Source organism: Oreochromis niloticus, linkage group LG14, assembly GCF_001858045.2.
Source record: "Oreochromis niloticus isolate F11D_XX linkage group LG14, O_niloticus_UMD_NMBU, whole genome shotgun sequence".
Taxonomy (NCBI): domain Eukaryota; kingdom Metazoa; phylum Chordata; class Actinopteri; order Cichliformes; family Cichlidae; genus Oreochromis; species Oreochromis niloticus.
This window is the reverse complement of record NC_031979.2, coordinates 5,213,806-5,240,342: the sequence shown is the minus strand read 5'-3', so window position 1 is coordinate 5,240,342 and position 26,537 is coordinate 5,213,806. Positions and strand designations below refer to the sequence as shown.

The 26,537-nt window shown below is 39.3% G+C and overlaps 1 protein-coding gene across 6 annotated transcripts; it reads left to right on the top strand.

Moving 5' to 3' along the window:
- The first annotated feature begins 313 nt into the window (after positions 1-313).
- Positions 314-21,666, top strand: cuedc1b (CUE domain containing 1b). Of its 6 annotated transcripts, XM_025898309.1 has the most exons (12): positions 314-469; positions 2,474-2,532; positions 5,634-5,702; positions 6,891-7,526; positions 8,456-8,583; positions 10,863-10,989; positions 12,358-12,613; positions 14,682-14,747; positions 14,939-15,037; positions 15,149-15,242; positions 18,710-18,768; positions 19,012-19,160. In XM_025898309.1, the coding sequence occupies exons 4-12, from the start codon at positions 7,215-7,217 to the stop codon at positions 19,116-19,118; spliced, it is 1,248 nt and encodes a 415-aa protein (XP_025754094.1). In that variant the 5' UTR covers positions 314-469; positions 2,474-2,532; positions 5,634-5,702; positions 6,891-7,214; the 3' UTR covers positions 19,119-19,160. The 6 variants fall into 6 exon arrangements, with proteins under 6 accessions (XP_025754094.1, XP_025754095.1, XP_025754096.1 ...); XM_025898310.1 differs by lacking the exon at positions 2,474-2,532; XM_025898311.1 differs by lacking the exons at positions 314-469; positions 2,474-2,532; positions 19,012-19,160 and adding an exon at positions 20,813-21,666.
- The last annotated feature ends 4,871 nt before the right edge of the window (positions 21,667-26,537 follow it).

The window sequence follows — 26,537 nt, the reverse complement described above, 5'->3', positions numbered from 1 at the left end:
CTTTATGATGAAAGACATTTTCAATCTACACCAGAGTTACACTCCACAAATAAGATAACTCTTTCATGTCACTGCACAGTCATACTTAGTACAACGAAATTGGAAAACCATCCCATGTCGGGCGTTTGCGCAACATGGAAGAAACTGAAGTCGGTGAAAATGTGGTTTTTTTTGTAATTACCTTCCCTGTTAACACTTAAACTAATCGATATATTATTTCTTACACGTTTTAAAAAATAATATTCCACAGGTATGGGTTTGTCTTTTAGTTTGAAGATCAGTGTATTTCGTGGCTAACGTAATACATCCGGTAGCCAGCTGAATTTAACGTCATTTCTGCTGGTACGTGTGTAGCTACTGTATTCCCGTTCTAATGTTAAAAGCTGCTGTCCTGCTGGTCAGCTGTTCTTCCTCTATCGCGTGGAGCATTATGTGGATACTGTCTGTTTAGCCGGACATCGGGGTCTCTGTGAGTTTTTGCAAGCAATTGCTCTTATGTTTTTTTCCCCATGTCGAAGGACCAGTTCGGCTTTAACAGCTTTAACTGTCGGATTGTTGTGTATGCTTGCTTACTTTACCGCTTATCTTTGTAAACAGCAGCTCGGCGATTTCTTAAAATGTTGTTTTGAACAGTATGATTTCTTGCGAGGAAAATGTACTACGTGCTATTTTAGCATCTGAAATCCGATTAAACATTTGGAAAGTGTCTTAATTTAGGTTTGATGATGCCACTGTGAATCACTTACCGAGGCCTTGGAATGACGATTCCCTGCTCGGAGGACCATGTACCTGGTAGTGATTAGTTAGCTAATACAGCTAACATATCGGTGCTAACCCTAGTTTATTTTAAGGGCGCTGTTAATGTTACCCAGTGTTACCTAAAGTAACCCCCTCCCCGTTTTTCACTTAAATTGCGTTAGGATGAAGACTTGATATTGCGAGCAAAATATACATTGAGAGTTGGACCGTTAGCTAGTTAGCAGCGACCTAAACTGTTTAGAGCACATATAAACTACGCTACAGCAGGAGCTATATCAGACCCCCATTAATAAGATGTGTGCTACATTGTAAACGTCTGAGCTTTTAACATCCGACAGTCCACGGTTTCAGTGGTCTGACCCCATTTGACTATCAACTCCACATTTAGGCTGCATTGAACTGGATTTATCAGTTCAAAATATAGGAGTCTCAGCGCAGTTGCTGATTGAGGCTGACTGAGCATAGGGTTCATCAGTAAGGGTTATTACCACGAACATCTGTCACCCTTTGTTGTTGTACTATAAAAATATCTGCTAGGGCTGCAACTGTCAATGTTTTATTTTTAGTAATCGGCTATTCTATGGATTAGTCCATCAGTTAATCGAATAATCTGATAAGAAATACTTTTGCCTTATTAATGAGCAATAATAAATATTCAAAATAGAATAGAGAAGCCTTTTCTTGTCATTGTACATGCACAACAAAATTGTGGATGCTCTGCACAAACTATGCATGGACAAAATATAAATGGCAGGACAGTAAGAATAAATGACAAACAAGATGAATATATACAAAGCAGGAGAAATGCACACATTAGAGGACACAAAGAAAAAACACAGGTACTTCAAAATGAACTGTTTTAATAACTTAACTGCTTACAACATCTCGAAAAACAACAGTATAGTATTTTGCTGTATTAAAATAGTTTTTAAGAAAACATTTTCGTAAATACAAAAAAATACATTATCTCAAGTATGGTAATATAAAATAAAATAAAATATACATGCAATGAAAACTAAGGCATAAAATAAAATTGCCTGTACTCCGTCTTCATGGAACGCAGGTGGTGCGGTGATTAGCACAGTTGCCTCACAGCAAGAAGGTCCTGAGTAACTGTGTTAGACTGGGCACCCAGACCTGTACCCTGCCCCCTGCCTCCTGCCTCTGCCCCCACATGACCGTGAAAAGGATAAGCGGAAAATGGATGGATGTCTTCTTGGAAGGCTTTCTTAAGTTAATATGATGCAAAAATAGTTTTGAAAGTGTTGGATCTGCTGGATGACATAGATTTAGTGTGTTTTCATATGTATGTGTTTTGTGCATGTGTGTCTGCATACTTAAGTGTGTATGTGAATACGAGAGTTTGTGTGTCTGTAAAGCCTTAAAAGTGTGTGTGTGTGTGTGTGTGTGGTGGCTGCAATGAAGAAAAGCAAGCATATCAGCATTCTGAAGTTTGCCCGGTGCATTGATGTATAATTTTTGTGCTGCTGAACAGACATTATGATGGTGTAGATGTTAATGTCAATAATAATTCACTGCCCAAACTAACAGCCCCAGGTCACTGGCTCAGAGTTTTGGGGAAAAAAAGCTTTTCTGAGATAATATTTTATATTATTTCACTTTAAATCTGTAAAATAACTTTACAAAAGCCTTGAAATAAATATGGTCTAAACTCACTAAATATGGTCTCTAAACTCACCCCTGTTTATTGCAGGTGTCGGAGGTCACTGAGATGGAAAGTGGGACTTCTGCCGTCAGCCTTCAGCCAGCGGCGTAATTAACTTAGTCTGATACACAGTTTAACTGTCCATCTGCATATTTTAAAATATCCTACTAACGTGGCTTTACTTTAGATTTTCGCTGTGTAAAACAAATGGTGGAGGATAGAGCAGCTACAAAGTTTGCTTTTTCTTCACGTCAGAGTTCCACCTCTCGGGTCTTCGTGTTGTAAACAGACTCTGGCTCCATGTTAAACTATGCCAGAGTCATCTTTACTGCTGCTGTTGTTCTGTCAGTGTTTGTTGGAAAAACTGTGGGCTTAATGTTGTGAAACTTGTTATTCACATGCTACTCCTATATATGATTGTATTGCAGGTCTGTTTTTAGTCACAAAGGTCAAGGATTTTGTTTTTATAATTCAGTTATCTAAATTACTAGATGACTGGTTGCTACACTAATATCTGCACAGTTCAAATAACTGTGTCTGCATAGGACAGGGCTGTAGATTAACTTTGTTAGCTTATAGTACTGGTGGTAACAAGGTTGCCAGTTTTGTAGCACAGAGCAAAAAGTTGTAGTGCAAGCATGAAATGTGGTGTTTTTTTTGTTTGTTTTTTAACATTGTGTCTTTTAAATATCTTGTTTGACATGACATAAGAATTATCTGATTTACTCTTTTTCACTGCTTCTGAGCAGTAGTGACACAATAAAAGCTGTGCCTTCACTTGCTGTTGTACTTATAAACCTTTCCTTTCCTTTCAGACGTACCTTCAGTTGGTGCAGGTTGTGTGTTTGTTTTGTCCTGATGGGCTGGTTTTCTTTTATAGGTTTAAAATATTGCTCCATTATTTTCAGCGTGAAAATATGCTTTTGAATTCCAACTGCTTCTATAAGGAGAAACTAGGTGCGTGCATTGGTCATGTGTGAGTCTTTCCCCAAAAAATTTTTCCTGAAGGTTCTGTGGGCCTCTTCTATGAACTCTGAACTTTAATTCTTTTCATAAACTTTCAATTGCTGAAAATTCCACCCTTGTTTTATCTTCATCATCCTGGGAGATGGTAGCAGACTTTTTTTTTTTTTTTTTTTTTTTTTTTTTTTTAAATCAAGAATGTCTCTGTACATTTTTAGGACTGCACTCTTCTGGACAGGGATCTTGTGTGGGATCAGCACTGAGGGTCACTGCACCGAGTGCTTTGATTACCACAGGGATCACTGTTGCCTTCACTCTCCACATCTTCTTGAGTTCTTCTCTGAGCCCTTGGTACTTCTTGAGCTTCTCTTGTTCCTTTTTCCTGATGTTGCTGTCATTCAGAATAGCAATCACTGAGGCCATCTTCCTCTACTTGTCCACCACTACTATGTCCAGTTGGTTAGATATCATCGGTTTGTCCATCTGTATCTAAACTCCCACGGGATCTTAGCTCGGCATTCTCAACCACCCTAGGAGGCGTATCCCATTTTGACCTCAGGACTTCTAGGTCATACTCAGCACAGACGTTCCTGTATACTATGCCGGCCACTTGGCAGTGTTCCACGTATGCTCTGCCTGCTAGCATCTGGCACCCTGCTGTTATGTGCTGGATTGTCTCAGGGATTTTGCCTGGTATGGTAGACCCCAGCCTCTATCAATCTTCTGCTCAGAGCTCGATTTCTCTTTCACTTCTTTCATACAGCTTGATGTCAACCATGTAGAGGAGGTGGCTGACAATTGCTCCATGCTGTAATCTGTATCCGTAGACGGTCTCGTCAGTGATCTCACTGAGGGGTTCAGGCCTATGCAGAACAGCAGTTGGGACAGGTTATCTCCTTGGTAGATCCCACACTTGATGTTGACTTGTGCAATTGGCTTGAAGTTGGCCTCTAGTATTGTTCATCCCATCCCCTGAAGGCATCAAAACTATGAATGAACAGATATGGAATTATGTAGTAAATGAAAAAGTGTGAAATAACTCAAAACATGTTTTATATTTATACATGTTTTAATTACTCTTAAGTGAAGTCAAATAAAATAAGATGAATATGCAATTTAAACTAAGGCTTAAAAATGTATCTTTACTCCGTCTTCTCAGAAGCCTTTATATGTTTTTGTACTCGTGTTTCTGTGTGTTAAAGTGTGCAAGTGAATGAGTGTCTGTAAGCCTTTATAGGGAAATGTGGTGGTTGCACTGAAGAGAAGCAAGCATATCAGCATTCTGAAGTTTGCCCTGTGTTTTGATGCAGAGTTTTTGTGCTGCTGAAAACAAGATGTAATGATGGTGCAGATGTTAATTAATATAACAATAATTCACTGTCCCACCTAAAATCCCTCATGTCAGTGACTCAGAGTTTTACTGGCCCATATTCATTTTTATTGGCTTGTGAAAAAAGCTTTAATTTTTAAATATTAACACAACTTAATTGAGACAGTATTTTATATTATTTCACTTTTAATCTTAAAAATGTCATGAAAACCTCGAAATAAAAATCTGGTCTAGTACACACCATGCCCCCCTTTGGACTCACCCCTGTTTGCTTCAAATTAAAATAGGACGGCTGCTGCCAGCCAGGCTGTCTTTATATTAAACCATAATCATTTACAGGACTCACTACTATCTTGTGAACTGCTGCCATCCTTCTGTCACAAGTCACCCTGACACTATTCATCTCCACTCATTCCATGATGCCTGCACTCTTTTCTTTATATTTCTGACACACTTCTGGTTCTTTTCTATGGTTGATCCCACTAGCTCTGCTCCTACCTCTACTCCTTGGATGTTGACCTTTTCAGCTGTCTCCCTCTGAAGCTGGTTTTATGGTCGAGCAGAGGTGGTTTCGCTTCAGTCCGGGATGGCCCCTCTGCCTGCAGGGAGCTCTGCTGTCGTGTTGTTAGTCTGTCAGGTAGCCGTGGGGAAGACCAAATGTGTAACATACAAAAAAAGTGACTTGAAACAGAGTGTTAGAAATAATGAGACGTGTCCACTGCAGCCCTCGTTTGTGCTTTACAAGCTGTATTTTTTGATCTTTGAAATGTTTTTTTCCCCCCCAGTTCTCCTTTTCCCGGTAAACTCCACTATACCATAAAACCAGCTTTATTTATATTCATGTATTCTGTTTTGCTGACTTTCATCCCTCTTCTCTCCATTTCATACCTCCATGTCTCCGGGCTCTCTCTGCAGATCACAATGACACCTGTGAACATCATAGTCCATGGAGTATCATACTATCACCACTGTAAACAAGAAAAGGTTAGAACCATTTTGTTATCCTATCCCAAACTCGAACGTTTCACTCTGCACTTCCTTCCACTCTTACCAGTCACCCTCTGTTCCTACCAGTTCTTCAAGTACATGTTTACCCTGGCCATTACATTTTTCCCTGCAAAATCCACTTCCATAGGTCCTTCCTCATGTTAACATCATACCCAGCCAACATCTCATCACCTTTGATCCCTTTATCTACACGCTCATTGATGTAAGCTCCAGTCATCATTCATCTACCCAGGGACATTTTTTGTTACTTTATCCAACTTAAGCCTCGATTATGCTTTCCGTGTCCACAAGTCTGTTAGTGTCCTCTCCAGTTCAAGTGATGTAAATTTTATAATAAGAAAGTAAAAGTGAGGCTTCGTACCAGTTTCCTATCTGTTCTTTGTGACCAAGCGGATTTGTCCAGAGAATTTCTATAACTGTGCACCAGGTACATGTGCCCAGGTGCTGAACTTCCAACCCAGTATCATGGCAAAGCATGTAACAGACATGCTGGTTCACCTTGTGGACGTCACATTTTGCCTCTCCTAAGTGTGAAATGGACCCACATGCAGAAGTTGCAGTAAGCTGCAGTACAAGCCGTGGTGATATTTTATTTCAAGCCAATGTGAAAACAAACGTTTAAAGAGATATTACAAAAACATTTAAATGTAGATAAATATCAGCTACCTAGTTTAATCTTACCTGACATAGAAGGAGCCTGGAATGTACTTCATGCCTTCATTGGTCAGTAGCGACATACTGGCTTTAAATATTTATCTCCCCCTGGTGATACTGCAACTTCTGTATGCCTGCTCTCCAGAATTCCTGATAATGAGCAAGAGACACAAGTCTATGTTGTCTTAATATTATGTTAGCAAATACATTTTTATAGTTAATTTTCTTACATAGGCTATTTACTATTCACAGCTGCTTTTTAGGAATGTATTATGTACGAGAACCTAGGAGTAGTCACTTTGTTAACACCCTTACGCCAAAATCACCTTACAACCTGGAGGGATCCCCAGTGATGCTGGATATTTCCTGAGATGCAGCATATAGACATTTTTAGTAATACAATACAGCTTCATTTCCTTCTAACTGATTGAGCTTACTTTAAATTTATTAAAAATACCAAATATTTATTACCACCTCTTTCTAAGATGATCCTGTCTGCTTTCTCTGCAGGTGACGGCTGTCATGTAGTTAGGCCTTTTACTTCATGGATTTTGAGTCTTGAGGATTTTGAACATTTAGTTTTTCTCACTATTTGACTAAGTTCCTAGACATTCTATTATGCATGTCTAATGCAGTTCAATAATGAATAGTACTAGGTTGAGAAAACTCTTGTTTTTCTAAACTCCAGTCAAAATGCAATTTGTGTGAGAATGAGAGACTCACCGAGAAATTAGGAATAGCAAGTAAAACCAAAGGGGCCAAGGGTTTGTGCTGGTAACAGAAGAGCCACCCTGTCAGTAGGTTGGCAGCGCCTGAGGCAGCCAGGGCGTGAGGATGACTAGCCTGTTTAAACGCAGCAGTAGCAATGGAGGCTCCAGAAGCAGCGGAAATGGAGGTGGGGGTGGCAGTGGACAGGGGCAGCTTAACAATAGCAGGCCAAGCCGACAGGTCAGACGCCTGGAGTTCAACCAGGCCATGGAGGACTTCAAGACCATGTTCCCCTCTATGGACTATGAGGTGATAGAGTGTGTGCTGCGATCCAACAATGGAGCTGTGGATGCTACCATCGACCAGCTGCTGCAAATGAGCATTGACGGACAGGGCTCAGATGACAGCTCAGACTCGGATGACAGCATCCCACCAGAGGTCAGTGGAAAGGGTCCAAGGGTACAAACACCAATACCTGCTGACCTTGACTGGGTGTCAGTATTAGCAGTGTAAACCAAAGCGTCCCCTGCATTTCAATGCACATTAGGGTTCTGGTGATGACAAGGCCTTTACAGTGTTCATGTTTGGATTTGCACATGTCTTGCATTCAGAAACATGAGCAAGAAATGTGATGTTTTGAGAAACATGCACATGCAATGTATATAATGTAAAAGCACAATATTATGATGTTTGAGCTTTCTTTGATGGTACAGAGCGTAGTGGCTTAAATGGCATGATAATGGCAAGGCAACAGATGGTAAAATGCATCTAGGAATAAAGTAATAACCAGGTTTAAAGTTCAAGTGTTCAAATTCCATGTGAAGGGATTAAAGGTTACAAAAATCAAACTATGGGAAGTTTAAGAAACCGGATACTATCTAACAGGATACCTGTAAAAGCAGTCACTGAAAATTCCAAGATGGCTCTGAAAAAAGAATGAATACATGTGATGGAGATTTCTCAATTTTTTTAATTTTTTTTTTAAAATTTTGTTTAAAAAATACAAATTTGTATTTTTATGTTATTTTAATGAGAATCTGTTCTATAATTGGCTTACAGCCAAAGACTGGAACTGTGGAAATTTAAATATTTTTGACAAGTTGTTGTATGGAATCAGATCTTCTCTTCTAGGATCTGGTTCTATGCATGAAGGCACCATGACAAGTATAACACAATGCTGGTCAGTCTGTTTACTGAAAAGAGCATAGCTACACTAGTTCAAGATCAAGTCCAAAAAATAAATAAGAAATTTTGCAGTAGCTTGAATTTTATTTGGCTGAAACTGATTCAATTGAAAAATGGTAATCTAGCTGAAGGCAGCTTAAATCAATCAAAGCACCTAATCAAACAAAACTTGTGTTTTCTAGATATTGGAGCGAACTCTGGAGCCTGACAGTTCAGATGAGGAGGCACCTCCAGTTTACTCTCCACCAACGTATGACATGCACATTTATGATAGGAAATACCTAGAAGCCCCACCAACACCATCTCCACGGTAAGTAACAAAGACTTAGGTGCTATGTTTAACATAATTGTTTTGTTAATTTTTTAAATAAAATACCTCTGTAACCCGCTGAAGCTTCAGGCATTGCTTTTTCATACTCCATAGTAAATAAAATATATCAAGAACATTACAATTTGGCTTAAATGTCTCTTGGACTCAAAGATAAATTGTTTTTTTTGTAGCTCAAAAGGCAAGGTCACTGTGACTGAAGGTCACAGTGGACATGGGTCCTTAAAATATCTTAAGTGTTCATTAAAGCATTAAATTGTCTGGATGGGTGTTTCAGTCGTTTCAGTCACTTCAGTGTTGCTATTTTCACAATTTCACATATTTAGACCAAACAATGCCTCTGTGCTGAGTATTTGAGGTGTTTTAGATTAAGAACAAACAGCTTCCATATGTGTATCATATCATGTTATTTGCCAGTAAAAATGTTTTAAAACCAATGAAATCCTTCTAATTTTTATTGACTGTATAATAGAAATGTAAAAAATGATCTAAATAAGTGGGAAAGAAACAAACAAACATTGTATGTCTACCAAAACTTGGCCACAATTGTAGTAGTGTTCATCGAAAGTGGGGCCTTTACAATGTTTTGGTTTTTTTTTATGCTCGCTGCATGCCTCTTGTTGTGGCTGTCATGTACCGATTTTGTTATGCTGGTCGGTTGAGCACCTCTCAATTTTTGTAACTGGTTTGTTGCACTGTGGCTGAGTGGCTGCAGTTTTTTGGGGTTTTTTTTTTTTTTTTTTTTTTCAAGGACAAAGTCTTCCAGGTTTGACTTCCTCTTCCTGTCTCAGCAACTATTTCACAGTATTGTCTAAGTGGTGCCACCTATCATTCAGGAGAATACTGCAGTGCCTTCCTACGCCTTAACAGCAGGCATAAATAGGAGTGACTGTGTGATGATGATGTGGTGGCAAGCGAAGCAACCAATGCAGAGGTTATACTGGTGACCTTAGTTGTGCTTTTGTCCTTCAGCAAGCTGTGGAGATGAGTTGTAAAGTACAAAGGCTTTGTTCAAGGACAAAGGACATGGTCTACGTAGGCTGAGTCCTTTGAAGGACCAACTCCTGAATTTGCACTGTTTAAACACAAACGGCCCAGTACAGCTGCTGTGTGGTTTTCTTTTTGTGTTTTTGATGTTTTGTTTTCCCCCTCATTGTTGCTTCCTTTTGATATCTTATTTTTTCTTCCAGGCCTACATTTCAGATAACCAGCAGTTGACCTACACATACCGTCCACATAAGGAGATGCATTCTTTTAAATTCTTTTAATTTTATTTATTTATTTTTTGGAGGATTGCACATGTCTATGTACATTGAATACCCTTAGTCCTTCAGTCTGTGTAGCAGAATAACTACGCAAACTGACACAAAAGCAGTGCCATCCCACATAAGGGTCCTTTCCTTTCAGAGAGTGTATCCTCTGAGAAGGGTCTTTATGGGACTTTTCATATAGACCCTGGTCCATGCAACTGATGAAGAAAGTTTTTCTGGACCTTTCTGTCACTGAAAAAACTTACTACAATGTTGAACTTTGTAACTATTATTAACTTTGTGCATTGCTTTAAGTGGTCATTTTAAAAAAGGAAAATCAGCATAGGTGTTTCCCCAGTTACCACTAAATGTGAAGGACAGTGTAACAGGGATTTTGTAGAACCTTTCTGTGTGGAGTTTAATGTCACAGTCCAAAGACACACATGTTACACTAATTGCCGATTAGACAAGTAGTGCAATAGTAAAACTAGAAAAGCACCATGCAAATGCCAGTGTGGGTCAGATTCTGTGCTGCTCCTTTAAAATCTGTATCAGCAGCCATGATAATTCATCCAAAGAGTATTTACTACGGTACAATGATGCTGAGATAGGTAAATAGTTATAGGGTGACTGACAGACAATACCATACAGCCCAGCACCTTTTGTGACTTGAATAAAAGACGGCATAAGATTGTATGTTATATGCAAACACTGACAATGCTTTCATCTTAAAATCGAATTAGCCTGTTTTAATTGTTTGACAGTATTATAGATTGTGATTAGGCCACATTTGCAAACACTCACCAGGCATTTCCTCATTCATAACATCCTTTTCCTGTTGAGGAATATGGGGGAAAAATAGATGTTCCTTGTCTCTAGCACTCCCTAGGGATATTGTGAGAGCACAATATAAGGGATGTAAATAATTAATGATAGTTTCAGATTGAGACAAGTTGAAAATGCAACTGGTAGATTTACTAATCTGTCCTGTTACTCCATGGACTCTCCTAGATCTAAACCCCAGCCTCCTTCAGCTCACCAGCAGGTCAGAAGCTACCGTAACTGGAATCCACCATTGCTTGGAAATCTCCCTGATGATTTTCTACGGATTCTTCCACAGCAGTTAGACAACATTAAGGTAAAAATGGGATTCCCCCCCCCCGAGCATTCACTAGATGGGTCTTTTTTGGGGGGGGGGGTGTTTGCTCGTTTATGCCACCTCATCCCCCCTTGTAATGTTTGGCATCTAACACACATGACGGTATGAAAAATCCAGTTAGGTCCAAGTTTTGTAATTTGCTTCTGTACACCACCATGATGTCTTTCAAATCCAATAATCAAGATGTGATGTCAAAGCTTTTTTCAAGATGTTTATCAAAAGTACTAACTGTATGAACTGTTTAAGAATTACTTTTAGATAGTCCCATGTTTGCACTTTGATTAGATAAGTGATTAGAAAATGGACTCACAGGCACCTTCATGGTCAAGTGAAGTCATCATCATCAGTTATTCATGCCAAATTAATCTGAAGTTGATTCCAAGTGAGCTCTAGTTTGGTATGTGTATACCATGTGATACTGTAATATGTATGTAGTTAAAAAAAACAAAAACAAAATAAACCTATCAGAGAGAGAGAAAAAAGCCTTACAGAGTGTCCAAATTAACAATCTAGGACATGCTTAAAACGAATAATTGCTTTTGTTGGTTAAGAAAACACTTTCATAACATATCCAAGTCGAGAATGTTGTCGAGGAGGTAGTGGTATCAGCCTTCACTGACAGAAGATTGTGTTCTGACAGCCACATCAGAAATGTTTGACTAAGTTGATTATGTTAATTATATTACTGGGGGCAAGAAGTAATATAATAGTATAATAGTGACCTTTTTATCACATCATCATTTTCATCACAGAAAAGTTTGTTTTTCACTTTTTATTCATTTCATTCTTTTTATTTCTTTTGTTGATGTAAAGACAACTTTAAAGGCATCACAAGCATAAAAAAAGAAGAAAGAAACCCCAAGCAAAATGGAAACACTGAAAACTGTAGAGGCTTACTTGAAAAGTAGTAACCCACATGTTTTTTTTGTTTTTTTTTACATGAATATGTGTGTGTATTTATCCCCTCATTGTCTTTTACCACCTCAGCCTCATTTGATTTACAGACCTGCATTTAACACACAGGCACAACATTTTTAACATCAGTTTTTTTTTCGCATATTGTACAATACAATTGTTGCCGTGTTTTAGTGCTGGTACAAAATTTGTTTTCCATGCACTTTTCTGCTTCAGTTATTGGTTTGAGTCTTTTTTTTTTTTTTCTTTTTTTTTAACATGTTTCTACGATGTAGTGATGAACAGTCACAGGGATTTCATAAAGGGTTTTTTGTTTTGTTTTGGTCTTTTTTGCATTTTTGGCAGTGGTGCCACAACAGTAATCCTGAGTACTAGATTGATACATACATTAATCTTTGTTTAATCCTTTTTTTTTTTTTTTCTTCTCAACAGAGCTCTCAGAACAGTCTGTCTCAGCTGTCATCGTCCTCCTCGTCAGTTTCTTCATTAAGTCAGTGGACAGTGCAGTCTGGTTCTGGGTATGCTGCAGGAACCACTGGGGGTCCTGGTTTAATAACAGCAGCTACAGAGCAAGACAAGAAACTGAAACAGTATCTGGAAGATGAGCGTGTTGCGCTGTTCCTGCAGAACGAAGAGTTTATGAGAGAGCTGCAACGCAACCACGAGTTTCTCATTGCCTTAGAGAAAGGTATTCCTGTTCACAGTATACACAGAAAAATTCTGCCATTAATGTTAACATGAGCTTGTGAGTTGTATTGCCTCATCTTATATTTTATTGTACTTACCTGATGTATTGGAATTTTAAAAATACTTAATAAGATATTGTTAATGCTGAAGAGCTGTCAAGTCCTTTTACAGTGCTGTACACCTAGCCCATCACACTACTACTACACATGTCATATTGCTAGTATGACTTTTATCAAATGTTCATTTCATGAAGAGCAGTGTTAGTTTTACGCCAGATGTAATCAGACATAATCTCCCATAAAGGTCAATGTTTGTCTCGTTAGCCAGAATTTTTTTTCCCAAAAGCCTTACGGAAAATTTTTGCCAATTCTGAGATGAGCCTTTTGCCTCTTTTCCACTACCATCTACTCGGCTTGACTTGACTGTACTCTGCTCTACTTGGTTTAGGATGTTTTCCATTACAGTTGAGTACCACCTGAATGTGGATGGGTTTGTTAGACCAAGGCAGAATGAAAGTTCTTTGTTGTATGTGACACAAACAACTCAAAAAGACATTGAGCTGATGGTATAGCTGCTGCTAAACTGATGGTAAATGCTTGCACCTCTTCACTGGACTTCCAGTGTGATGGCGTAATGAGACAGACATGTCAAGTAACTGCTTATTGATGGACTTAATCCACTAAAAACTTGTCCGTTGACAATTTTTCTAGAGTTAAACACACAATTGAGTGGGGAAGGAATCACAGGAGGCTGACAAAACACAAATATGCCTAAAATAGAAGATAAAAACAACTCAGCGGCAAGAGCTAGCAATGTCACAGCTAGCTCTTGCTCGACTGGAAGCTAGATACTACCTACATAATGGAAAATCCTAAGAACGAAAGTCAAGTCTAGCTAAGTAGGTGATGGTGTAAAAGAGGCTTTTGTGTTCTTTTTGGTCAGCAATGGATTTTGCCTTGGAACTCCTACGTAGAGTTTTAACCTAGTCTCTTTCTTAGTGTTGAATTATGAGCAGTCAACTTAGTTAAGTTCATTGCAAGTAAGGATTGAATTCCTTAAGTGTATTTTCTTTTCTTTTCTTTTTTTTTGTGACCTCCTGGATGAACCATTGATGTTCTTTTGGAATAGCATTGGTAGACCTTCCACTACTAGGAAGGTTCACCACTGTTCCAGGTTTTATCCAATTTTGGGTAATGGCTCTCACTGTGTTTTGCTGGAGTGCCCATGCTTGGCAAAGATTTGCAACCCTTTCCAGACTAGTAGATATCACTTATGTTTTTTTCTCATCTATTCTTAAATTTCTTTAGATTATATCATGTGTTGTGTTGCATGTGTAGCCTATTTCACTTTGCCAGACAGGTTCTTGGTAAGTTAGGCCTGCATGTGGCTAGGGAAATTGAACTCGACTCTCCAAAAGAAAATTACTGACTGCAGGATTTTGTTAAAGCACACATTGTGTTGTGCTGAGGAGCACTGAATGTAAACATAACTGTTTAAAGAAAACTGCACAGGGCATAAAACTTTTTTTCTTGTTTTGTTTTGCTTTGTTATAGCCAAGGTCTACTTTTATGCTTAAGTATTATGCTTGGTTTGTTTTTATTACTTTGTTTAAAGTAATAAAATTTAAAGGTTTGCTCTCATACAACACAGTATTAGGAAAAAAAGCTAAAGCTACCAAGTCTAGAGAATGCTGGAATCAAAATCTGAAAAAGGAGAACTCTCAAACACATCTGCATATGCTTGGCAGTCACCCCAAAACAAGAAATCTGTGTTCAATAAACAAAACAAAAAAATAGAATCTATTTTGGGGTGGCTAGTATTCATGAAAAGTAAACTTCTTAGTGATAGTTCACTATAAGTAGCGGGATATATCTCTGTACTTTTATTGTGAAAGATTTGCACAAGACGTTGCTGCATTTACTCTACAATGTGCCAGAGCTCTAACAGTTTGCCTTTCCCAGCAGAAACTGAGATTAAGAATTTAAATTTGGGTCATATTACTATTAGGCTAGAGCTCATCACATCTGGGCAACACACACTAGTGGTCATAACATCTGCTCTCTTTTTAGATCGCTTGAAGTATGAGTCAAAGAAATCAAAGTCCAATCATTCAACTAGCTTGGAGAATTCCACAGGTAGATATCACTCATCAAGCTTTCTCTGCTGAGCTACTTTGAGCTCTGTCTAAATTGTACAGAGTACTGGTTTGTGTGTTTGTGCATTCATTGTGTTAGCTGCATCCAAAATTTGCACTCAATATATCACACTATACATATTTACGTTTGATATATTTGATCTTCAGATGCATAAGTGTACTGTGTGGTAGTGCTTCTGTGTATGTGTGCAGGAGACCAGTACTCTGGAGCTTCCATGGAGGCCATCTCAGATGATATGTTCAGAGACAAACTCAAACACATGGGCAAATGTAAGTCTGCTGATTTACAGTAGTACTATTGTTTCACAATGCCTACATTAGTATTTATGGTCATTTTGTAGTTTGATTAATGGAGCAGGAAGTTTTTTTTTTCACCTTCAGCAACAAGAAAGAAGCTGTTTGAAATTGCCAGAACATTTTCAGAAAAGACAAAGAGAAGAAAGTCAAAAAGGAGGACACTCCTGAAGCATCATTCGTATCCTTTATGTAAACGCGGTCAGGCTGAGATTCTTGTATTTTTAAAACGGTTCCATTTCATGTTATGAGGCAGTACAGTAGCTAAAACAACACATTAAATCAAAACCACTTTCAAAAATGTTATGATAATTGTTAGACTTCTAGTACACTACACACAGAAGAATTTTGTACTGTTGATAGTACTTGTTTTCATGTGCAGCAGTTTCTTTTCACTGCTGTTAAGTGCTGATCGGTGACTCAACTCCTGGGTCCTCCGGTCTGCATGTAGAAATTTCTTACCAAACACTAAGTTGCTCCTTTAGTTGTTTGTGTGCATTAGTTTGTTTGTGTGCATGAATGTCAGACAAAGCACTTAAAGAAAAGAATGAAAGTCCTTTGAAATGAGACTTAAAAAGCAATACAAGTCTTTTGAGTGCTCAGAAAAGCACTGTACAGGTAACATTCCACAAATGGAGTACATTGTGAAGAAATAGAGTAAGAAAAAAATATTTAACTGAGTTGTATGTAAATAAGTAATTAGTTAAAATTGCAGCACGTTCTTGTCTTGTTTTAGTGCTTAATTTGATAAGTGTTTAATGTTAGTGACTTATGAAATCAAACTTTGTGTGTTGGTAGTGTTGTTTGATCATACAACAATATTTGGATAATTGCTAACTCCCTTGAGTGTCTTTTAGTACACCTGAAGGATAAAACAGCATCAACCTGATACTCTAACACTATGTTCAGTTTAAACCAGTGGGTTATATACGTCTGAACTTCTGATCACAGGTGACATGAAAGGGCTAAAATTTGGCATTTTAACACAGCACATGAGTATTTACTTACTTTTGAAGCATGGTGGACAATTTTAAGCATGAGTGTGTTCAGTTGATGCAATAGAGTTGTAGGAGGCTGAGGCTATGAGGGAACGACACTTCCTTTGGGGTTCGCGCACACTTTCTTTTATTCCACACTTCCTCTGGTTTACTGTTGCTTTCCAGTTCCCAGCCAGCTCCCAGCTAGTTTCCAACTGCAGACACCAGCTCAGCTTAGCTGTCTTCCTTCGTCTTCTCTGAACCTAGCACGCAACTGTTGGAGAAATGGGGAGTGGTGATATCTGCGTGCACTCTGGTGAAATGGCCCCATGAGGGTCATACCATTGCGCACAAATTGGACTCCACTAACGGTAACGGCTGTACTGCCCAAACATTCCCCCAAATTCCACCAATAGTTTAAGTGTCCTACCGGGGGGACAGGACACTGAACCATGTGTGTACAGTAACGTCAAGCATGCTTACAGAGCAACAGCCCTCCTCTACCTAGTACAATCTGACCACCTCTCTCTGCTCCTTATTCCTACATACACCCTGTACACCCCCCTCAGGAAACAGACCCCTCCAAGCACCTGGGTCATTAAATCATGACCAGATGATGCTCTCCTCCAGTTACAGGACTGTTGTTTTGATCTAACAGACTGGCCAATCTTTGAACAGCAGGACCTGGCAACCTTCACTCAGTCTGTCCTTTTCTACATTAACCTCCTAGCACCTGGCGTCCTTCAGACATTTTGGGTTGTCTAGACCAAAATACTAAATTTTGCTCTAGAAAGGCCTGACATCCACTTACAAGGACATTATACTGCCACTGTCCTATTGAATTTAAAGAGAATGTCCTCATATGTGGATCTAAATTTTCTCAGAAACAAAAATCAGGAAAAAAAAATCACATAATTCTTTGATTTTACATTCATCAGGTCCCAATCAGCCCAAATAGCAAAGAGAAATTAAAAATGCATGCCATGAAAGAGTTTGGGTCCTAGGAGGTTAAATGCTGTGTAGAGAATGACCTAAACTGTTTGCATTTTTCCTAATCAAAAATCTTGGACGACGAATGAAGTACAGGCTCTGGTCAGAATTCGTAACTCAGGCTGAGGGACAGCACTACCAGAGTCAACCTGAGGAAGGGCATCAAACTCGTGCAGGCCCTCCTTGACCAGAGGATGGAGGCCTTCTTACTGATAACATCTCCTACCAGGTGTGGAGAGGAATCCAAGCCCACACCAACTACAAAGGCCAGAGCCCCCCAACAGGAGCCTCAAAATCGCAGAGGAGCTCAGGCAGGCATCCTCACTTGTCTGTTCAACCTTTACGTGACTCATGCCACCGTTCCCACCTGTCTGAAGGCCTCCACCATCATTCCCATCCCCAAAAAGCCTGGTATAGACAATCTCAAAAACTAAAGACCTATAGCCCTCACGTCTGTAGTCATGAAGTGTTTCGAGCAGATAGTGTCTCCACCATTTTGCCTACAGAGCAAATCAGTCCACGGACAATGCCCTCAATATCAACCTTCACAGAGCACTGAGCGATCTGGAGAACATGAAGAGCTATGTCAGGATACTCTTTGTGGACTACAGCTCAGTGTTCAACACCATAATTCCACACATTCTCGGCAGCAAACTGGACCACCACCACATCCCACTTGCTTTGTGTTATTCAAAGCTTATTCAGAGGTTGTATGAAAATACAATGTAGTTTAGTGCAGGCAAAACAGTTAGTTTGCAGTAGTGTGGTAATATTTAAAGTAATACACTATGTGTTGTTCATGGTCACTGTAACAGGCATTTTAATTTTAAACTGATGATTAATTCAGTGAATTTGATGTTTACACTAGATTTATGCTGTCTAGAGTTTGGAAATCAATAATGATAGCTCATGTAACATATGCTTGTATCTTGCTGAATTCAGTTGAAACCAAAAGGAACAATAAACATTAGAGCAGCACAGGTTAGATGACCACAGGCTGTATACAAAATAATCTGCTGGAGCACACAACAGAAATCATTGTGAATTATTTCTAAGTTACTCTTCGCTGCACCACTACAATTAATCTTAGGTTTCCCACACCTGCTGAATCCCACTTTATTTACTTTGTTTAGGTGTGGAGGTAATCTACAATGAGGGCAGCCGCAAATAGGACAGGAATTTGTTAAATGTTTTTTTTTTCGTAAGGTTTGTATTCCAATAATATAATTTTATTGGTATATTAATATAACATGAGTTTCTGTTAGCTGTCCTCAATAATAGCTGGTAGACATGTCCTTTAATGAGCTACTTTTTAACTTGTATGTTTACTGTATTTTGGATTTTTCAGAGCCTGTACTTTTTAAAATTTACTTAAAGGAAGAAGTTGTATCAGTACTTTTACACAACCATCTGCGTAAGTGACAGATATGCAGTTTTGCCACCTCTGGTTGACCAGTGTTATTCATAAGGAGCCAAGAACCATCATTGTTGTCATTTTCTGAGAAAAGCATTTCCATAGTCTGTGCCATTGTTACTGAGGTTTATGGTTCTCATATTATTGCTAGCCATGCAGAAGCTTCCAGAATTGGATTTATTTCTGTTTGTGAGTCCATGAACTCTGAGAGATTGATCTGGCTTGCAGGGTCTGAGTTTTGTGGCTCTTAACCAAACTCCTTTCCAGATTGGGCACAGCCAACTCTACAGCCAATCTTCTTGATGATGTAGAAGGACACCACTGTGGTAAGAAATCATGTGAACCATACAATGCTAATGGGTTTCGTGCTGTAATGTAGAGGAGTGTTTCCTCACTGATCTGGCTTAAAGGTCAGACCTCAGAGAGAGAGTAATGGTTAAAGCATAAAGCACCCTAACAGTGATTCTGCGTTTTCAATCCTTGCAATAAAACACAGAGATAAGTAACTGAGCCACATTTTAGTTTTAAAGAATTAGTTCTAACCAACTTTGTGGTGGGGATGGTTCCAGTTTGGACATTCAGAAGAGGACTGGTACAGAACTTAACCTCTCACCCCAACCGGTCGCAGCAGATGGCCGCCCCTGAGCCTGGTTCTGCCAGAGTTTCTTCCTGTTAAAAGGGAGTTTTTCCTTCCCACTGTCGCCAAAGTGCTTGCTCATAGGGGGTCATGTGATTGTTGGGTTTTTCTCTGTATCTGTTATTATAGAGTATACTGTACAATATAAAGCGCCTTGAGGCGACTGTTGTTGTGATTTGGTGCTATATAAATAAAATTGAATTGAATTAAGCAATGTAATATTTTGGCATATTTGGGTTTGGTGGGAAAATGTGTTTTAGCCAGCTCTAAAAAAGGTTTTAAAACCTAAATAACTTTCTGACAGGAAAATGAATTTCTGACCACATTAGACATAATTTGTCTGCTTTTCCAAACCCAGCTGTGGGTGAATACTTGTAAAAAGATCACAAAGGAACCAAACTACTCCTTTAACGTGAAAAAGCAAATCTGACAAAGGACCTGATGCAACTTGTCCTTTGGTAGGACCATAATTTGTGGTTCAAATGAAAAACATGTACAGAAGGTAGTAAAGAGAAAAATACAGGAGTATCTTCAGTGGTCTGTAAAATACAGTACAGGCTTTGTCATTGTATTGATTGAATGATTGATTAATGCAGTAAAAGTTCTGTCATATTTGGATCCACCATGAAATACCACCTGGAAAGGATATGATTGGCAGCAACTGGATTTTTCAGCATGGTAGTAATCCCAAACACACTGCTAAAGCATACCTGCTTAGAAAACCATATCATTCATTAAATAAACTACCAGAAAGCCGTTAAAACAGCCCAAACAAAGTATTTTTCTAAGATTGTGTCCAATAATTATCATAAACCTCGCATTTTATTTGGCATTATAAATTCGGTTCTTAACCCACCCACTATTGATCCCCATACAGTAGCGAATATAACATGCGAACATTTTCTGAAATTCTTCGTTAGCAAAACTGTAGACATAAGGTCCCATATTATTCTTCCTACTATTGACCCATTTATTCACTCTCCAACTTTTGCCATTTTTGATCATTTTGAGCCAGTGTCCTTGTCATTACTTAATGAAATAGTTAATAACTTGAAACCTTCAAAATGTTCCCTGGATATTGTTCCACCTAGACTGCTGAAAGATGTGTTTGACACGGTTGGTAGATGTTTGCTTTCCATTCTAAATACCAGCCTTCAGTCTGGGTCTGTTCCCCATGACTTTAAACATGCTGTGGTTGAACCTATCCTTAAAAAGCAGAACCTGGACCCAACAGTTCTATCAAATTATAGACCAATCTCCAAACTGCCTTTTCTATCAAAAGTTCTGGAGAAAGTTGTCCTCCTCCAGCTCCAGACCTTTTTAGATAATCACGACATCGGTGAAGTATTCCAGTCTGGTTTTAAAATGCATCATAGTACTGAAACTGCTCTTTTAAGAGTTTCTAATGACCTTTTAACTTTTACAGATGTGGGAGATTCCGCCATTGTAATATTACTAGATCTCAGTGCTGCTTTTGATATGGTGGATCATAGGATTCTTATCTCTTGGCTGGAAAAATATGCCGGTATTAAAGGGACTGCATTAGAATGGTTTAAATCTTACCTATCTAATCGATCCTTCTCTAAGTTTCAGAGACACATTATCCCCAATGACCTCGCTCTTTTGTGGCGTCCCTCAGGGATCTATTCTTGGCCCGGTTCTCTTCTCAATTTACATGCTTCCTATGGGCTCTATTTTTAAAAAACATGATATTTCCTTTCACTGTTATGCAGATGATTCACAGATCTACCTCCCACTGAAACGCAAATCTGTGAACACTCTGAAGAGACTGTTCAATTGTCTGGAAGATGTTAAGGCATGGATGGCTGAAAACTGAGATCATTGTCTTCGGCCCTATTCACCATTACAACCTTGGCCCCTTAGAAAAGTATAAAAAATCGTTTGCAAGAAATTTAGGTGTGATTTTTTTTGATAGTAATTTAACATTCGATAAACAAATAAATAATATGGTCAAGACCAGCTTCTTTCACCTCCGCCAACTTGCAAAGGTGAAGCCATTTCTCTGTTTCAGCGACTTTGAAAAAGCCATCCATGCATTTATTTCATCTCGCCTTGACTTCTGCAACAGCGTCTACTCTGGTGTTACCTCGTCATCTACTGGCCGACTACAGCTGGTTCAAAACGCTGCGGCAAGGCTTCTGACTGGCACGCGCAAACGAAAGCACATATCTCCTATACTTGCCTCGCTACACTGGTTGCCAGTTAGTTTTCGAATTGATTTTAAGATTTTGACACTTGTTTTTAAATCATTGCATGGAATAGCTCCTATTTATCTTTCTGATCTTTTAAATTGGTATACTACGGGGGAGATCTTTGAGGTCTGTGGACCAAATGCTGCTAGCTGTCCCTAGGTCTAGATTAAAACACAGAGGAGATTGGGCTTTTGCTGCAACTGCTCCGAAACTGTGGAATAAACTGCCTTTACATATCAGGACCTCTTCAACACTGGATACTTTTAAAACTCGTCTAAAGACCCATTTTTACTCCTTAGCTTTTAATTCTGTATGAGTCTGTCATTAAGTGTGCCTATGCCAAGAGGCACACTTATTACTATTCGTCGGATTTATTATTGTGTGGATGCCCTCAAAGGCATCCACACTATTGAGTTCCTGTTTCTCTTTATTCTTTATACTTTATTCTTCAAGTTGCCACTTTCTTTGCCGCTTAACTACTCCCTCAGTTTTCAACCGATTTTCTCCGTTCAAACTCTAAACTGTTCTGCTATTTCTGCTAATGTGTGCTATATCTTTTGGTGTTTATTACTATTATACTTTTTAAAATATTACACTTTTTTCCTTTAATTTGTCCCATTGAAATGAATGGGAAACTTCCACAATTCTGCTAAAACTTGCTTGTTTTTGAAACTTAACTACTTCCTCATACTTTCACCTAGAACAACCATTCAAACTTTAAAATGTTCTCAAAGTATTGGGCTATTCCTGTCTGATTCAGCTTTTTCAGACCTTCTACCATTTTAATCTTATACCTCTTTGCGTTGCTATGGTTGCTATGCAATTAACTCAGAGTGAGGGCTGGTCTGTTCTGAATTTTCTCTTCATGTCTGAACAACGTCTTGCTACTCGCTTAACTTCCACTCAACCCACACAAATTATACATCAAAATGTAGGTATTTTTGCTGGCTTTCAGAAAATGTCACTATCACTGTTGCGGAAGTTACAGATTTTTATCAAATCGCCTCAGAGCAACACAAAGTCTTAAAACTCTCCATAGAAAGTCAATGGAGAGTCTGTTCAAAATCAGCGCTGGGACTCTCTAATGAGAGGCATTTTCAAATCGTCATATCTCTTTAACAAAGCAAAGTTAGGACATGAGGCTTGTGCCAATATACCTTCAGACACTGCTGACACTCACAGTGGAAGCAGTTTTTACAATTATCTTACCGTTGAGCAATGAATTACGTTTGTTTGAGGGGCGGAAATCTGTCCTCCTCTCAGTTTTCAAACTCCGAAAATGAACCCGTTTCTTCTCTCGTCATATCTCCGCGACGGAGGTACAAAGAGCAATGAAAATCGCAATCAAAGTACACCAAAGTCCGCTGATTCACCCAGTACAAGAATTATGCTGCTAGCCCTCCTAGTTTTTGAGTTACACGACGTTTTGTAACTCCAAAAAACGGCGCTTTTCGCCGCTCACCGCGATCTATTTCTGACTGCTCAAGTCTCTGTGTTTTAGACACCCACCCCCTTCCCAGGTGGCGCAATCAGTAATGACATGGCTCTGCAGCTCACAGGTCGTGGGTTCAATCCCAGCCTCTTCTGCTGTTTTTATTAGAGTTGTCAGCTTTTTCACCTTTTTTCAGTTATGGTAGAACCAGTTTGGCTCAATGAGTAGCTGAAAAGTTCCAGCCTCTTCTGCTCTTTCGGGAGAATTTGAGCTTTTTTTCATCTCTTTTCAGCACAAATTTCAGTTTCTTCACCTCTTTTCAGAACAAAGTTCTTCTTCTTCACCTCTTTTCTGCTAATTTCAGCTTGTGCTCCACAGTGCACATTTTTCCTCTCATCATATCTGTCTTTGTGAGCAGAACTCATTTGGCTCAGAGGGTTGAGCAGCTGCCGTGAGACCTGGTGGCAGAGGTTCGAGTCCTACCTGTGACAGTTGCTTCACATCTTCCCCGCTTTTAACTCTTTTCAACACAAATTTAAGCATCTTCACCCCCTTTTAGCCAAATTTTCAGTTTTTTCTGCTGTTTTCAGAAAAAAACTGTTCTCAGCAGAAATTGTGCTCATTCACCTCTTTTCAGCGCAACATTCTGCTTCTTTCCTTCTTTTCTGCAGAAATTCTGCTCATTGACCTCTTCTCAGCAGAATTTTCACAATTTTCACCTCTTTTCAGCCCAAATTCTGTTTATTCACCTCTTCTGCAAAATTTTCAGCCTTTTTACCTCTTATCAGCACAAATCTCAGCTGTTTTCAGAAAAAACCTCTTTTCAGCAGAAATTCTGCTGATTCACCTCTTTTCTACAGAATTGTGAGTCTCTCTACCAATTCTTTGCAAGAGTGAGTTTGGCTCAGTGAGATGAGTAGCCGCCTTGAGACCAGGAAGGCCAGGTTTGAATCCTGCTCATGGCAACATTTTTTTTTCACCACCATACAACTTTTTGCAAGTTTTCATCTTTTTCAGCTTTTCAGCAGACAGCTTCAGCGTTAAGGCATCCACACAGCATTTTCGCAGGAAATGCAAGCTTTTTCTAGTTATTCTTCAGTTTCCGCCTGAAATTTTGCAGCCTAACTCGCCCCGCAGTTTGGAGACAAGCTTCATATATGTTACCTCATTTTGTGCGGCTGGATCTGGAATGGTGTGCTATGACTTTTGGTGTTTAAAAAACTATAAAAGTCATAAATATTAATATTTTAGTGAAAATTTTCCCGCGCTTATCTGCCGCACAGTTTTGACACAAGGGTTACATATGTCATATCATTTTGTGCAGCTGGAGCTGGACTAGTATGGTATGACTTTTGGTGTTTATGACTTTTATAGTTTTTTAAATATTAATATTTTAGTGCAAATTTAGGCCAATTCCTCTTTTGGCGCCATAGAAACAGATTTCATTTGTGGTGTGTTGGCTCCATCTTTTGGTCCCATTGAAACAAATTTCAAACTTTATTTGTGGTGTGTTGGCTCTCTCTAGTGGTATGCCGGGAGTGGTATGGCCTGTCTACCCTTATTTGGATACTGTAATGACGAGAATATCAATGGCGCGCACAGCGTCGCTGCTTTCAGGAACCATTAGAAGTTTTAAGGTTGCGCGAACCATTGAATAGTTACGGTAACCGCAAGGGCGTATGCTTGGTGGAAAACTCCATATCCCACAATTCATAGCACACCTCTGCCGAGTTAAACAATGGCGGACACGTCTTCGTTTTATGTCTTTTATTCGTGTTTCTAGGTCACAAAATAAACTTTTAAGATATTTTCAGGCGAGAATGTAGGCGTGTAAACTTCAAATATCTGCTCGTTTTATCAAGATATCCCATATTAGCAACAGTTCTCTTACGTGTTGCTGATAGCCGGCTAGCTAGCTAGCGCCGCTAGCATAGCTAGCTAGCGCCGCTAGCGACCCTTCATGAAAAAGCACCCAGGCTTGGCTTACAGTGAGGCAGCTGACTCTCGTTTCACCATCCGATCGCTCACCCGATCGCTCGCCAAGGGTCTGTGTTTTAGCTGGACTTACTTTTTTGTTTATATGGGCCGATGATGCTGGTCGATGTGGAAAAAATAACTGAATTGTTTGGTGGTGGAGCTACAACAGAGGGCAGCTATCCACCGGTGTGTGACAGAAAGGACATGCCGCGAACGAGACATACGAGGCGGCGAGGCGACCGCCGATCGACCGGTGGTTGCTAACGTGGAGCTCAGTCGTGGATCAGGGAAACCTAAGGCGTGAGGTGAACTGAATTTCAGGTAAGAAGTTATGAACTGCACTCTATTTGGGTCAGATATAAACCGAGTTTAGGTGTAGTTTATTTTCGTTGTGCTGACTTTTTACAATCGTACTGCGTGCTAGCTAGCACGACGGGAGTTTCTATACAGCTGTGTGCGCTAAATTACTGACGTTGAACTTTATTTTATTCATAAGGGTTAGTTCGTGGAGTTGCCGTACAAACGGAATCGTCCCACATTCAGAGAAATTATTATGATTTATTCTGTCCTTAGGAATCCTCCCCTGTCATTCTCTCGCCTGTTGAAACTTCAATCATGAAACTGATCAATGATCGGCTTTTCGCACTTGTTTATCGCGCTAAATAACAGCAGCACATTTAAGCTTGATCAGCTGTTGTTAGAATTCATTTGCTTTTAATTTCTAGTATCAGCTGATGTTTGCTGGAGCCACAGCTGACAAAAGGGCTGGTCCAAACCAGGAGATGTCCTTACTGAATCATCAGAGCTGAACTGGTGATGGAGAAACAGGTTTACCCTTTAGGTGACATGAATGAGTTGAAGGGAAGTTATGAACTGTTTCTGAGAGACAAATAAAGACCAAGCTCCTTTTTTGTGTAGCTGACAGCTGGTAACTGTGCAGGGGCGGATCTAGCAAAGCTTTTGCCAGGGGGCCAGGTAGGGCATTAACAGAGAAAGGTGGACACAAGGATATACTTTTCTTTCTTATTCTCATATAAAATACTTAGCTTTTATTAAAAAGTTATCTGAATCTTACAAGTTTGTATAATAATACACAAGATTGGCTGTAGACCATTGTTCATCATTCAGAACACTGTGTAAAAACAACAAAAAACAAAAAGTGAATGCAATAGTGCATAAATATTTATTTTACGTGTTTGATGTGTGTGGCGTGGCGTGGCGTGGTCTGCAGTGCCGCTGCAGGGAGGTGGACCCACCTGAGCGGCATCTGCAATCACGCCTCTTGGGCGTAGTCTGTGCTCTCTCGGCTGTTTTTTGGGTGTGTGTCGGGCTGTGAGTTGAAAAGGTACAGCCGGCTGTGTGGGTAAACCAACCATGTGTGAAAAGTGGTCCATAACGTAATGCTTCGAAACGTGTTCATGCAAATATTGTCAGATCTGCCGTGGTACAATGGGACTTCTGCTCATGAACCTGTGTGCACAGCGTCTGCAAATCGGCTCTGTACGAAGTAACTTCATCTTTACACAAAACTGTAAGCTGTCATCTGTGAAGCGTGTACGGTGTTTGTTTTTACCATAGTTCATGGTGGAGAATAGCTGCTCTTCTGAGTTTTGCTCTCTGTAGCCATATGAATGGCAAACTACACTGATTAGCAGCGGCATAGGCACACTTAAAATTTCTTCTGAAATTTTCGCTTTCTAGTTATTTTATTCTTATTTTTCTCTCATAATAATAATAATAATAATAATAATAATAATAATGGATTGCATTTATATAGCGCTTTTCGAGACCCTCAAAGCGCTTTACAATTCCACTATTCATTCACTCTCACATTCA

Excerpts from the sequence above, each read along its gene's own strand:
- cuedc1b (XM_025898310.1), top strand. The coding sequence starts at position 7,215 with ATGACTAGCCTGTTTAAACGCAGCAGTAGCAATGGAGGCTCCAGAAGC. Across the intron at positions 15,038-15,148 it reads ACTCAAACACATGGGCAAAT|CAACAAGAAAGAAGCTGTTT; the intron begins GTAAGTCTGCTG and ends TTTCACCTTCAG. Across the intron at positions 18,769-19,011 it reads TGTAGAAGGACACCACTGTG|TTTGGACATTCAGAAGAGGA; the intron begins GTAAGAAATCAT and ends GGATGGTTCCAG.